Here is a 15176-nt window from a genome sequence, read left to right on the forward strand (position 1 = left end):
CTTAAAATAGAAAGAGATTACAGTGTCCTGGGGATTAATAGGTAATATTGTATTCCCTCTTAACTCACTGTCCGTGCAGCAAAGCAGACAATTTTTATTAGTTGTCCAGGTGATTTATGGGCTGTTAGGGCCAAGTGGTTAGATTTTAGATGTGATTCAGAGATCCAGGGATATAGCGAGGCTATAAATAAATAAAATCTATAAAAAAAAATGGGTTTGCATTGGAGTCTACCTTCATTATTGTATTGCTTGGCCCCATCTTTCCAATATTAGCTTTCTCCTGTCTGTCAGTACTGGAGCCAAAATAGATAGGCAATGACAATATATAGAAAGACATTTATTGCAAGCTCACTGCAAGTTATTACAGTTTATATTGTGTGTTCTAAAATTCCAGTTTTATAAATATATTCATATTGGCCCCACATGCATATACGTGAATATGAAAAGAGAAATTCAACACTGATGGTTCACAGGCACTGAAAAGCCGGCACATCCATATATATATAACTACATCAGTAAATGTGCTAAAAATGAAATGCAGGTTATGGCCCTCCCTATGATAACAATCTCAACTGCAGTGAAGTGTCAGCCTATCTGACCTCCACAAGCTGGTCTCTATGGAGTCTCAGTATCAGATGGTACAACTATTACATACACAATATTAAGCCATTAGAGCAGGGCAGAGCACCTTATCAGTCACTAATTAGCCATCACAAAATTGTGTTAAATAGGCTATTAGCAATCAATTACACACTTATGAATACTAAATGAGCTGTTCATTGCCATATCTCGGGACACAAAGGACAAATATGACATTGGTAATCAACATATTCCTCGAAAGTTAAACAGTAATTTCAAATTTAGAATGACTGTTTAACTACGTCAAGTGTAATATTTTGTCCCGCGGAGCTAACTGAAAATAAGCCTTTTTCTTTCCCCATCATATGTGACCTTAATTTAATGTCTATGTCCAGAGGTGATTTGGATTACCGCTCGTGAAGCAAAACAATGACAAAGCTATTTATTGCTGCTATAAAAAAATAACTGGTGATGGTACTGAATATTCTTACTCTTGCGATTTCTTTTCATGCACTAGGGTTTAATTGACTGCTGCAGACTTTGCTGACATGACATGCAGGTGAGCTCTGCTTCGTCACGCAGTGAGCTGAGAACAGTTTAAGTGGAAAGATTTATGCACTCCAGTATAATCAACAAAACAAGGCCTGTGCTGCATCAACCCCAGTTTACACATATGTAATGGAAGCAGAAGCAGCACACTAACAATGCTGTTGTTGTCAGTGTGACAATACAATGAAATAACACAGTGTGCCTTTTTAGTCTCTAGTGAGTTCTCTGAAAACATCAAAGTGGAGATTTTCTGTCACTTTTCTTTGTTACTTGTGACAAGCTGATCTTCTTTCTGAGGGTGGGCCGGGTACTCCACACTCTTTGTTCACAGAGTCAGTGATTTCTGACACACAACAGGTCTGTCATACAGAATTTTCGTCATAGTGAAGTTTTCTCTGAAATGTTTAACTCTTCTGATCTAAAGTAGAAGACAGGCCTTCTTTGATCTCATGAATCTGATTAGTCAGTTCTCTATACACTGATCAAACATAACATTCTGACCACTGACAGGGGAAGTGAATAACACTGATTCGCTCTTCATCATTGCACTTGTTAGTGGGTGGGATATATTAGGGATCAATTGAACATTTTGTCCCCAAAGCTGATTTGTTAGAAGCAGGAAAAATGGGCAGGTATAAGGATTAATGTTTGATGATCAGATGACTGGATGGGATTTTCCCATCTTCCTGATCTGCAGTGGTCAGGATCTATTAAAAGTGGTCCAAGGAAGTAACAGTGGTGAACCTACGATGGGGTCATGGGTGGCCAAGGCTCACTGATGTACTGTACTTGAGGAACGAAGGTAGGCTCGCCTGCTGCTTCCAGATCCAGCAGGCGAGCTACTGAAGCTGAAATTCACAATTGACAATTCCCGACCCATGTCCATAACTGAAAACGCCAATAATGAGCACATGAGCAACAGAACTGGACCACGGACCAATGGAAGGAAGTGGTGTGGTCGGATGAATCATGTCTTCTCTTGCATTACATGCATGGCCAGATGCATGTAGGTCACTTACCTGCGAAACACCTGGCACCACACATTACTTTGACACATACCATCTACTGGAGGATTGCTGCAGACCATGTAAACCCTTTCATGGAAATGATATTTCCTGATAGCTGTGGCCTCTTTCCAGCAGGATAATGAGCCCTGACACAAAGCAAAATGGTTCAGGAATGGTTTTAGGAGCAAAACGGTGAGTTTGAGGTGTTGATTTGACCTCCAAATTCCCCAGATTACAATACAATTGAACATCTGTGGGATGTGCTGGACAAACAAGTACAATCCATGGGAGGCCCACCTTGCAACTTTCAGGACTTAAAGGATCTGTTGCTAACATCTTGGTACCACAGCACAGCTTCAGGGGTTTAGCAGAGTCCATGCCTAGATGAGTCAGGGCTGAGTCAGAGCTTCTGCCATGAATCTCTAATATTTTAATCCCGAAACGTGATTGATTATTATCTTAAACACATATTTTTTTAAACCACTTTGTGTCAGAGCTGATTCTCATTCCCACTTCTGCACACAGACTGATAATGAGATTTGAGGCACCCTACTGTGATGCATCCTTGGAAATGAAAATATTTGCCAACCATAATTAATTGGTCTAAACAAACACTCACATAGCTGACAGAAACACAAGCCCACAGAGCTGATCAGATTGGGGTTTTTTTAAACGTGTGATAAAAGCCCTTGACACTTCAGTGAACTGTTCAGATGAGCTTGTACAGAAATATTCATTCTTTAAAGGCTTTCTCAGAAGTGTGATCATTCTTCATTCAATTAAAAGAAATAAATTGTTAAAAATCTGCAGTAATGTGCAAAAGCCTTGAGCCTTGAAAATATTTATTGAAATACGCAAACACAAAGGGAAATAATCCATAAAGTGTTTGAACAATTCTAATAAACTTGAAAGTCAATATTTGGCATGACTACCCTTATTCATCAACACAGCCTGAGCTCTTTTAGACAAACTTTCTTGTAATTTCTTTAAGTAGTCTTCAGAAATAGTTCTCCAGACTTCTCAAGGACATTCCATTCTCCATCCATTCATCCATTTTCCAACAAATTTCCCACGTGTTGGACTAATAAAGTTTATCTTATCTTATCCAGACAATCCCACATTGCTTCAATAACATTGAGGTCCACTGATTTTCAGTGCAGTTCTTGTGCAATATGGCATACTTCTGCATTTTCTTCTTGTTTCCCTTCCTTTATGAATTTCTCCTTGACAGCCACTGTTCCAATGAAAGCATTTATGCTGAGACAAAAGAGCAGAAGGATCAACTGAAGGGTCAGATGCATCTCTCGGGTCCTGTGTCAGGTCTTTGCTGTATTTCCCCCCCCCCGGTTTTTTAAGGACATAACTCTTTGTTATTCACCTTTCTGGTGCAAATAAGTGAGGAGTGTATATTATTGTTTACACTTACATTTATAAAATCTACTATACTAATCTATACTTTTATTAACTTTTCACAGCATTTGTGCTGCAGTTCACCTGATTTTGTTTATAATGTTGTATATTGCGTTATCATCACTGACTATCAAACATAGGTGGCACCGTTTTTGTGTTATGTTGGGTATGGTGCAATATTTTAAATGACTTTCATGTCAATTTTGGCGCATATAATCTATAAATCCAACACAATTTAAGGTGAAAGAGCTGCAGAGGTCTGTGAACACAGTATCAAAACCAGTAACATCAATAGAAGGTGAGGTTTTACAGTTATACGCTAGACTGAAGAGTTTCCAGCCAGAGGAAGATTAGAAGTTAGATACATATACATGTACTTTCCTTAAAGTCCTTCTTTGAATATTATCAGGGGTCACAAATCATTCTATCCATGCATGCAGTATTTAAAATAATTTTCACCTGAGTTTGTACTTTAAATGGCCGTGTAAATGACACTACACAGGCATTTTTATTGATAGCCAAGAAGAATCACCAGACACTACAAATGGTGTGCATTTTTTTTTTTTTTAAAACCTTTAATCAGGCAACAGCGGTCGACAGAATTTAGAGACATATTGATCAGACAGCCAAAGTGCACGTCCTTGGTTGTGATTGACCAGTAAACTGGGAAATGTTTGAGAAAAGTGAAAAGAGCTAAAGTTTAGCAGAAAGAGCAAAAATCAATAAAGACAAAACAAACTGAAATGTTTGATTTTGATCTGTTTATCTGCAAACCGAACAGCTATTTTAAAGCTTCTTTTCTGAAGATTTTTTAAAACTTCAAGTTCAGAATCATTTTGATATTCTGGTAGTGTCCAAACAGGATCGTAGCAATTAAACAGCACCACAGAAGGCTTCTAGTTTAATAAAACACAGGCTTCTGCAGACTGGTTTCTTAATCCTGTAATTAAAATGACATTTCAGCAAAATGCAGTGTTTGTACAAAGTCCTTTATTATGCATAAATATGTAACAAACCATAACAGCCTCAAAATTCTGTACACAATTTTACACAGATTAGGACACCTGCTTGTGAATCATACACAAACTGCTATTAACAGAATATCACAACACTGCTGGAAACCCACTATTTGCATAGATAGAAAATAAGCACCTTGGTAAAGTAAATTCATACTGTAAACGTCAGTGTTTATTTGGGGTTAAGAAGTACAGTAGGTTTTCTGAGAGTACTTGGCTTCCCCAGTCGAAACTCTTTCTCATTTTTTAAAAACCTAACAGCCTAAAATGCTTTCTGAGCTCAGAACCTCACAGGGTGATTTGTATTCAGTGCACATAAGACTCAGTTTGGCATGCTGTACCTCCAAGTGCTGGTCTCTCTCTCTCTTCACTCCCAAAGACAAAAGTCTCAGCTGTGCCAAAGAACTGCATCCAGTCAAGATTTGCTGGGAATCTGCCACATCGATGGCTTGCTGTTTCCAGTATACTAGCTACATGAAACAATACTCAGAGGAGCCTGATGGAATTATCTGCGTCATAATGTTATTAATCCAGGACTTTCTTCTTCTTACATTAGATTACTTTTTATGTTTTATTAATTTACAAATAATAATTTAGCTTTAAGCCTATTCAGTACCACAATTTCACCTGGACGTTTTTTGGGACTTTAACACCATCACCATAGAGAAACTGTACAACAAAACCTGCCCATGCACTTTCTCTCATGTCTTTGGCCACTCGTGGATTAATTGTGCTGTGCAGGCAGTAACAGAGCTTTGAACGCCTGTTATTTCCTACGTGCCAAAAGTCAGTAGCTTCTCACTTTAACAACATTACAGAGGACAGAGCACATCGTGTACATGATGTGCTCTGTCCTTATTACAACGCCCAGGACAATTTCGTATTTAAACTGAGCTCACTACTACATTAATGATTATTGCAGGGTGGTACATTAAAGATCATGGCAGATTATCATGGTTAATGTGCCATTTTTTTTAAACTATGCAACCTGTTCTTGCTATAACTGCTGCAGCATAAAGTAAAATAAAGGTTTAAAACCATAAAAAAAAAAATGTTTCCAATATCTTTAATAGTATGTTTTAGTAGTACGTCTGCTTCTAAATTACCTGAGGTGTAAATGTAATAAATTATCATAATTTAATATTATTATTATTATTATCCGGCTTCACAGGTTGAAACTATTGGAGGGTTTTTTTAAACGGCAGATTTCACAGATTTCGCAGCTCTTGGACAGCAGCCAATCTTAAAATATCTAACGGCACTGAATCAGCAGACACATCCACACAGGAATCCATCAGTCAATCAATGACGGGTCTGAAAAAGGTGAGTACAGATCATTTGTGCATTACAGCATCGCACTGGCAGCGCACTCTGCTGACCTCCAAATTCACAGTCAATACTAAAGTGAACACATCGCTTCCTAGACCATCCTTGACATGACACAGGGCATTTCTGTTATCCATACTAAATAGTTTCGCTTTAAAATTTGTAATAGAGTTGGTATTTCAGACAGTCAGGAATGAAACAGTGTAATTAAGCCTCATGTCGTAACCTGATAAGCCATCCAATTATTCTGCAGCGGGTGTCATGACAACAATACGGAGCTCCCTGCTACCTCCCACCTACCACCGCCACAATTATTTTCAGTCGTGATGCCGTGAATACAGAGAAGACCACTTCAACCAGACTGTGGCACAATATAACATGCTCTTGACAACAAACAGCATTTGAGTGGTGGATATAAATAAACCGCACAGTCTAATAAAAAAACAAAAAAACAAGAAAACAATTGGAATGTATCATTTCCATTAATGAAAAGAGATGTTTAAGAGAAAAGGAAAAGCATCCTTTAAAGAGGACAGTGTGAATTATGTAACTGAATATAACAAGTAAAAAAAATGAGCGACTCCTGCAGTAGTAAAACCCAGTCATTTAAATCTGTACAATCGTCTAACCTAACGCAAAAGCACACAAGCATCTACACATTCACGTCCCAATTAGAGTGATAAAAAAGCCCATCTGTGAAAAGCCCTGATTCTAATCATCCTACTTCATTTATAATGATACAATATGTATACATACAGTAAATAGGTACAACTTTGACACTGAAAAAATACAGCATATGGAAATAGGTTTCTTTAGTCTGATTTTGGGCTTGAAACACAGTTTCCATAACCTAACAGCATTAACAGTAACATTGTCTTTATGTACAGTGACAGCTGAATGAATGAGGAGATGCTAAACTCGCCGTATTCCAGTCGGACCGTGATGATCGTTACAGAAATCTCAGCCTGTTACTTTCGAGAGTAAATTTGCATTTGTATTCAGCATTTAAGACAGAAAGAAAAACAACTATGTAAACTTTTCTGTATGCACTGCAAACCATAGGCAGATCACTCATTCACCAATAAAATTCTGCATATGATTAAAATTTGCTTATCTTTTTTTTCTTATTTTGCACAACTACAGATCTTCGGCATAAAGCCTGGGGTGCAAATTGGTAGTGTGGTGAACTTTCAGACTCTAGCTGCTGCATTGTAGAAAACGGAAGGCAGGATTTTGGAATTAGTAGTCACAACAACATCTCACCCTCTGTTAGTTCAATTTTGATGACTGTCAGGATACATTTTCTATTTATTACAGTTGTAAATTGCCAGAGTAACCGTTTTAACATAAAAACAGCTGGTTGTTGTGTGCATCCCTAATGGTCTTGAAGCTTTAGTTACTTAGTGAATACATAATTTTAAACCTGATAATGACACTAAATGCAAAAGGGATACCAAAATACTTTACCTATAAGGAAAAATAAAACATGGATAAAAGGTTCTTTCTTGACCTTGAAAATAACAATCTGGTAACTTTCCCAAAACAAGTTCAAGGACTCCTGAAGCTTTCTGCCTCATGTTTCCCAGCAGAAAGATGCACTCGGATTTAACAATTTCTGGGTCCTGCAACAAAAGGCGGATGAATAAATTGGTAGTTAAATTCCCTCTTCTCATACATTATCTCTATTATAAATACGATGGATGCCAACCCCCCCACCCACTGCAAACAATGACCCAATATATAACAAACTGAACCATTCCCATGACAACCTGGCACATCTATCTGCTGGGAAAGGTCACAATAAGTGAATGAAGTGAATACCCCTCAAGCAGTGAGAATTTGGGACCAAAAAACTACGATCATATACAGTTAGCTGGAGATTAAATTTAAGTACTCCACTTTACTTTGTAAATGTTACAAGTATTCTTCTTAAAGAAACATTTCCTTATTGACTGTGTTGCCAGGAAAAAAAACCTGACACACACTTTTATATGTCTCTGTGTCTAATGGGGCCTTCATCCCCCAAAAGAAATGGTTTGTTCGATACAACAAACTGGATGATTCGTGTAAAACCCATTCAGCATCACGACAGAGTGTTCACTCCAGTGTCTGATGATGACTCCTAACACTGGACTTCCTCCAGCAAGTGCTGTGACTGGCAGCTGTTACTGCACCAAAACAAACAGCAAGATTAGAGAGTGCTCACATTTTCAGAAAGCGATAGCAGGCATATATACAGTGCACGCATCTTTGGACTGTGACGTTTGTGCAGTCTTTACTGTAATTTACAAGTGGAATCCACATGTGGAAATGTTTCACAAATTATGACTAAAAGGAGGAGACTCCAAACTTCATCCTGTGTGAATTGCATTGTGTACAAATTTGTGGTCCTTGCTCTCTTCGCTGTGGTGTATTGCACACTGTGTGCACCAAATTTTAAGATGGCAGGAGATGGCTGTTTACACTGAGAGAAGTGGGTTTTGACAGGCAGGCATTCACAGAAATAACATTTCATGATATCAGGGTATTCACTCTGGCTTCTCTGCAGCAGTGACTGAATATCAAATACAGGCTTTCTCATTCAGTTTGTGCACCGGGGAGGGTGATATGTTTTTTTTCTTTCTGATTGAGTAAAGCATGCTGTTTTTGTCAGCCTGGGTACTGGAGCGTATGCTTTTTGTCTAATTTCTGTGGTGCTGTACGTCGGGCAGCTATTGCCGGTATGTTATTTAAACTCATTGTTGCAGACAGGCAACAGATTCTCAGTGGAGACCTCCGGGAGACTCAAAGCTGCATTGTCAGAGATGGGTTCGGAGCGGGACTCGGCCAGTCTGACAGAGACAGAGAAAAGCAGAGCATTGCTAGAACATTTTTTTCAGAAGAAAAAGGGGTTTACAGTCTATACAAAGGTTAAAAAAACTGACAGAAGAAGGAAGCATATAATGTAGCAAGGTCACAGACACAAACACACAACGCCAGAGGATGTTGATTTGACTCAAAATGACAAAGAACAAATGGGAAAAGGGAGTGCTAGTGGATAAAGTGCAGCGTGTGAGGTCGTGAGTGGCAGACAACAAGAAAATTCAGTGTTTTTGATGTTGTTCGGAAAAACACTGGCAACACTGAAAACAAAAGCCAACTCCAAAATTGAACAGAAGCGCTACCCTCATTTATTTGGTATATTATATTTTAACAATAAACATTTTTCAGCACGCCAATGGCTTTGATGTGCAACTTAATGATTAAAATTATATCATTCACTCAGTCACTTTTTTTGCACTGGTGATGGACAGGATGACAGACGAGGTCAGGCAGGAGTCTCCGTGGGCTATGACGTTTGCAGATGACACTGTGATCTGCAGTGAGAGTAAGAAGCAGGTGGGAGAGAGTCTGGAGAGGTGGGGGTGTGCACTGGAGAGAAGAGGAATGAAAGCCAGTAAAAGCAAGATGGAATACGTGTGTGAATGAGAGGAGACAGGTGACAGAAGGATAGCAGCAAGAGTGAAAGGGACGGTTTACAAAGTGAAACCTGTTGGGGTATGGTTTGGTAATGGTGGCACCAACAAAAAGACAGGAGGTTGAGATGAAGATGTTAAGATTTACATTGGGCTGGACCACTAACCAAGGAAATGTAATATTAAAATTAATATTGAAAAACAGATTTTAAGTAATAGTTTAATCCTAATTGAAATCAAAATAATCTTTTCAGGTAAAAACAAACAAACAAACAAACAAAAACTTTAATGTGGCTCTGAGCGTAATATCGTTTTCTTATTAGTGGAGTCACATACGTCCAGAGGCCAGTGCGTTCCCCTTGCAGAGAGCAGATTGGACTGGGATAATAATAGTTAGGATTTTTCACATTAGGCCTGAAATAAGGAGGCAGAGCAAGCATGTACTGTCCTAAAACAATACATTTATCACATTACTTACCAGTGTCTGTCTCCTCTGTTTCCATGTTGCTGCGTGCCAGATACAAGACAGAAGAAATCAAGACAAAGTGAATCAGTGCTAAAGGTTAGGATAAGTGAAGAAAAGGTGATAGGAACTGTTCCGGTAAAGGGCATCAGGAGTGTACATGCACACATTGTGAAGTGAGCTGCCCCACTTTCACCATGAGGTTAGCAAAGTGACACACAAAGAAGCCTAAACTAAACTAAAAAGAACCCTTCAGATTTCAATGGGGAGAAGTACTTCAGTGCTAAATCGGCTGTTACACAGGGTCGCCGTTCATTTATGAAATTTTAAATACCATAAATGAATCATTTTAATTAAACCAGTTTGAACTGAAGCTGAAGTCAATAGTTGTCAGCACTTTTGGCTCTGCTAAAAATAGATTTTTTAATGAGGTCTAAATCCTGACCTGTGCAGCTAAGTGTTAATTAAAATTATTCTACTGAAGTTGGTTTAACGGTATCAGCTGCAGCTCAACTGGCAAAACTACAAAGTGCTACCAGTGACCCCTAGAGGTCATGCTGCTGCTTACACCAAAGTGGATTAAAGAGATTTAAAATGAATTGCCAAACCGCAGACCAATAACGTGACCCCGATGCTATATTTAAACAAGCGCACGCGTAGATATACCAGGAAGCTGAAGAGGCACTGGTGATGGAAACTTACTGCAGTGTGTGCAAGAGATTCAGACAACCACCCAACCCCAAACCAAACAGACAATTCCTGTACAAACACCTAATGTTATGAGCTATATAAAGTTAGAGCAAGAGTAAAGCAAGAGTAAAATACTTCACCAAAAACTTTTTAATGGGTACTAGCAAAATTCTTTGCCCCTTAAAGACGACCCTGACGGCTTCCCCAGTACCCTTAATGACGAGTTTTGACACCTCATAATATATAAAGACATGGTTTAAGACCACTAGTTTCTGGGTTTTTTAAAGGGTAGCTGTAAAGGCAGAGACTACCTTCACTAACATTTGAGGCAAACCCAGTCATTCTGTTGTATAAGCAGGCCTAAAATATAACAGAAACCACTCAGTTCACAAAAGAGCTTTTTCTATTTAACAGTAAATCTTTGGCAGTTAAACATACTTACATTTTGGGAACCAAAGGGCTAGAGAGTAGATAAACAGCAGAGACGTTTTAAAACAGAGTTCTCCTTGAACATACAAAGAGCCACAAATAAAACCCTCCTCTGTTGTATCTAAAGGCATTCCCGAAGTCACATACAACATTAAATAGGTGTGACAGCCATGAAAACTCAATGTCACCCAGATTCTTCAGAGTTTCAGGCCGCGTCTCATTCACCAGTGCTGTACCACAACTGCAGCGCTTGACTTGCTGCAGTCCTTGCTGACCCCTGCAGAGCACGTTCACTCTAAACACTTCAAACTCCTTTAGTGCGACTCCCAGGACGTCAGATTTAGTAGACGTTTATCTAGAGTTTCACCTACCCACTATTTGACAACTGTCCCCATCCCTGCTGAGAAGTGTCTGAGTGATGACCTGCTTTCCTTTTCTGCTCTCCACGCATGTAAAAGCAGCTTCCACAGAAACACACATGCAGAAAATCCCTTCGTCGAATTTACTCATTTGCTTTCCCCAAAACTTCCGTTAGCCACAGGCAGCACAGCTTAACGAGAGCAATGTCTTTAATGTGTGCAGCACCATCTTTCTGTAGCTCTTCTCTGTCTTTGTAGACAGATTTTACAGAGCTGTAGGATGTACACAGTCTCAGAGACTGAAAGCTGGCTACACAACGAAATTAAGAGTCATGCAGACAATCATACATTTTGTGAGCTGCGAGTTTTCAGAGTGATCAAGTGCATTAAGTAGTAACAGGTGAAATATACTATGTTTATATATTTAATTTAAAAGATACCCAATTTAAAAATAGTGTATCTGCATGCAAGGATTTGTAACAATCAGGCAGAATTGGGGGTATTCCTTCACATCAGTTGTCACATTGACGTGTGACTTTTTCATATCCCTCATGTCTCACATTTCACCTGAGACTCACATTCCTGTCTCTGCAGGTATCCTACACCTATAAAAAGTCAATTTTACGAGCTGTCACACATCGTGGTATAAGCGCTGTATCGTAATCCTAGTTCAGTGACAAGGTGTTGATGCATTGTGGAGCTCCCGCACTGGTTTGAGCTGGCGTGCTCCTGAAACCTCTGTCTGGGAAAGTGGTGATCTTGTAGCAATCAAAGGAGGTTGCTTGTTCCACATGATCTCTATGAGTCAATTATGCTTGATGTTTAGAACAAGCTTACAGCTTTAAGGGTGCATGTTGTACAGTGATGCCCTATAAAACAAATAATGTATATTTATGGAATCCTATGAATAAAAATTCGGTTAAATTCACCTTTTCAAAAAAGGTTGGCCATTGCGTATAGAGCTAAATAATAATACAGATTTTCAAAACAAAATTAAACACCATATTTCAATAAAAATAAACACACAAATAAATAAGGAAATAAATTCCTCCTTTTAATGTGTCAACAACACATTTCACAGAAGCTGGGCGAGGGGTGATGAAAGACTGGAAAGTTTTTTTAATGCATTGGTGTGTACAGCAGTAACAGCATATAAATGTTTTTGGAGCAACACATGCTGTGGTGTATACATTTTTCAGGAAAAGCCTGGAATATTTCATCAAAAATGCTGATAACACCATTCTGCATGTACTTCAAAAGAGCGGCTCAACAGGAAGAGAATCAGGGTGTTCAGCCTGGAGTCCAGAGCTATCACCCCTTTAAAACATTTCATAAATTATGAAATGAAAAATAAGGCAAAAGAGTATCTGAACAGCCTCGGAGAAGCTGAGATTCTACAAGAAGCAAGAAAGGGAACACATTTTCTTTTCAAGACAACAGAATCTGGTCTCCTCAAGTTCACAGAGTTAAAAGAACAGTTAAATGATAATTACTATATTATTACTATACAGTAGTAGCACTATTTTCTTTTTTCTTTTTCTTTTTTTTAAATTGAAACAGGTTTCTCTTGTAAATGAGACACTAAGTCTCAGTGGGATTACCTGTAAAAATAAAGGTTGAATAAAATAAAAGACAAATTTGCAGAATTCTGACACTAAATTTGGTGGAAAGGTTTTCTCCTGTTGCCTCTCACACAACGGTCATATTAGTGGAGGATTCACTACAAAGTGAAACAGCGCGGCATAACTCCAGAGTGTGTAACTTGTAACTTGCAGAAGGTCTTTTGCATGAGTCAGATCATTTCTAAAGCTTTGAATTTTTCACACAACTCTTTGGAGATCAGATAATCCCACTCAACTATTCACAGTAAGAAATTTTGATTATGCCCACCCAAACCTTTGCATGCCACTGTGAAAATATCTTAAGACAGCTGCTTTGAATATCAAGTTATTTCACCAGTTTCAATGCCATCTTTTAGACCAAGGTACCTTGGAAAATCACCTTTATCACATTCGCCTGCTTATTTCAGTTTCTATGTGACTTTCAATATCTGTTTTCAAAAGAAAAGATATTTCATCCAAAGACTCAAAGGCCCTCAGTGTAACTCAGGAGCTATTCAACTGTAATCAAAAGGCAATATTCATTGTCACAATGTGTTGAATACATTTGTTTCTTATGGTAGTATGTAAATATTAGTGTGCATAAAACAAGAAAATCTGATTTTATTCTCATTAGCGCTCTGCAGAATAACAGTCACGAACAAAGCTCACCTTGAGAATGCATCCTCAAGTCCATCTTCCACATCCTGTTGAGACACAACAATAGGACTCAGTCCACGTTCAAAGTGCTTCAAGTTATAATCCTGCTCCTTCTGTACTTTCAAGCATTTGTGCATCTGCACTGAGCCAGGTGCTTGCCTGTTTGCTTATTCACATAAATGAACTGCTACTGAGGAATCAATCTGTGAAAATAGATTCTCTTAATCCAGTCACAGATGCAACTCAATTAACAGTCACAGTAATAGATATTTAGTACAATATGAGGAAGTACCCTGGAAAAATACCCCACTTAATAAGCACGGACAGATGATAAACTGCACAACTGCAGCAATAAAATGAACTTGAACCAGCTTGAACCAGGTCTCGTTCAGCCACAGGATCATTTCTCACTGAGAGGAAAGGCACATCAGGGAAAAATGTGCATCAGCGGGATTTCCGTGTATGAGATCAGTGTATATGGGAGACATTCGTATGGGTATGGTGTCACCTAGTGTTGAAAATCTGCAACTGAACACCAGATTATATACAGATGTGCAATAAATGTATAAAATTAGCTCCCATTATTTTATACTTTGCACATATTTATTACGTTTTATAGAGGATAAATGGCAGGATATGACCAATAATCATGCTATACTATTCCTTCCCACTTTTACATTTTAATCTTTTTTTCCACTGAAATTTAAAGTTTCAATTTTTTCCATTTAAATTTGGCTCATGTAAAGAAAAGGTCCATGGATATATGACCATATTCATCATTCTAGTCCACTTATTCGGTTTAAAAGTTTAAAGCACATTTAATAGAAAGACAACATCAAACTAAGTTGAAATGATACATTTTACATGAAATAAACATGGTTTAAAAAACTAAAAACAAATATTATGTATGAACATTTAACAGTGGGATTATTTGATTGTGAAAGGAAGGCTATTGCAAAGCCTTGGAGCAGCAACCACAAAAGCGCAATGTCACTAACCACTAACCCCAGTATTTAAAAGCAGCTGGTTTGAGGATTTAACAGACATAGTGATATATTAGGAGTGGAGAACTTCTGAAATGTGCAGTACCCAAATGCTGAAGCAGGCATGGATTTATAGGCAAAAGGAGCAGACATTAATTCTGTATTTGACAGGTAGCAAGAGCACGCAAGCTAGCAATGATGTAACGCTTTAAAGCTGACCTACCCAAGAGTCATGTTTGATTGGTCGCCTTCGAGTAGGGTTACTACGAGGTGAGGGCGAGCTGAGCGAAGCAGAGAATAAGGGCCTCCGGAGCTTTTCCTCCATCCCACTGGGCTTATGTGTCTCTGGATCTATGAGAGATGGCAGGTGCTTATGAGAGGCTGCCAAACAATAAAGCAAAAGAGCAGGAAGAAGGAAACATAGAGGGCAGAGTAGAGACAGGCAGATGAGAGGTAAAGGACAGACACATCCGGACGCAAAGGAAAGGAAGAGCTGTCAGATTTCAAAGAGGTGAAACAACATCTCCAGCCCGTGGCACTCAAAAACTTCTCCATGACAGGCACAATTTAAATCATCCCTGTAAAACTTTAATGCATCTGTCTGTGTAGTTATTCCAAAGGTCCTTGAGGCTTTCACACCAGACTTTCTCTA

General features: G+C 38.6%; 1 protein-coding gene across 4 annotated transcripts in view; it reads right to left on the reverse strand.

The window, feature by feature from the left end:
• The window catches only part of si:dkey-71h2.2 (low density lipoprotein receptor adapter protein 1), a 103345-nt gene that overhangs the window by 51635 nt on the left and 36534 nt on the right, over positions 1 to 15176 (reverse strand). The window contains exons 7-11 of one of the 4 annotated variants that reach the window (XM_040018193.1): positions 14748 to 14875; positions 13554 to 13588; positions 10938 to 10955; positions 9821 to 9849; positions 4115 to 8718 (exon numbers count right to left, since the gene is read on the reverse strand). In XM_040018193.1, the coding sequence (XP_039874127.1) occupies positions 8672 to 8718; positions 9821 to 9849; positions 10938 to 10955; positions 13554 to 13588; positions 14748 to 14875 (257 nt within the window). In that variant the 3' untranslated portion in view covers positions 4115 to 8671. Of the gene's footprint in view, positions 1 to 4114; positions 8719 to 9820; positions 9850 to 10937; positions 10956 to 13553; positions 13589 to 14747; positions 14876 to 15176 lie in introns of those variants that run through there. The other 3 variants (XM_040018194.1, XM_040018192.1, XM_040018191.1) reach the window with 3 other exon arrangements.

This window comes from Simochromis diagramma, unplaced genomic scaffold (assembly GCF_900408965.1).
Source record: "Simochromis diagramma unplaced genomic scaffold, fSimDia1.1 OVJJ01000802.1, whole genome shotgun sequence".
NCBI classification, from domain to species: Eukaryota; Metazoa; Chordata; class Actinopteri; order Cichliformes; family Cichlidae; genus Simochromis; species Simochromis diagramma.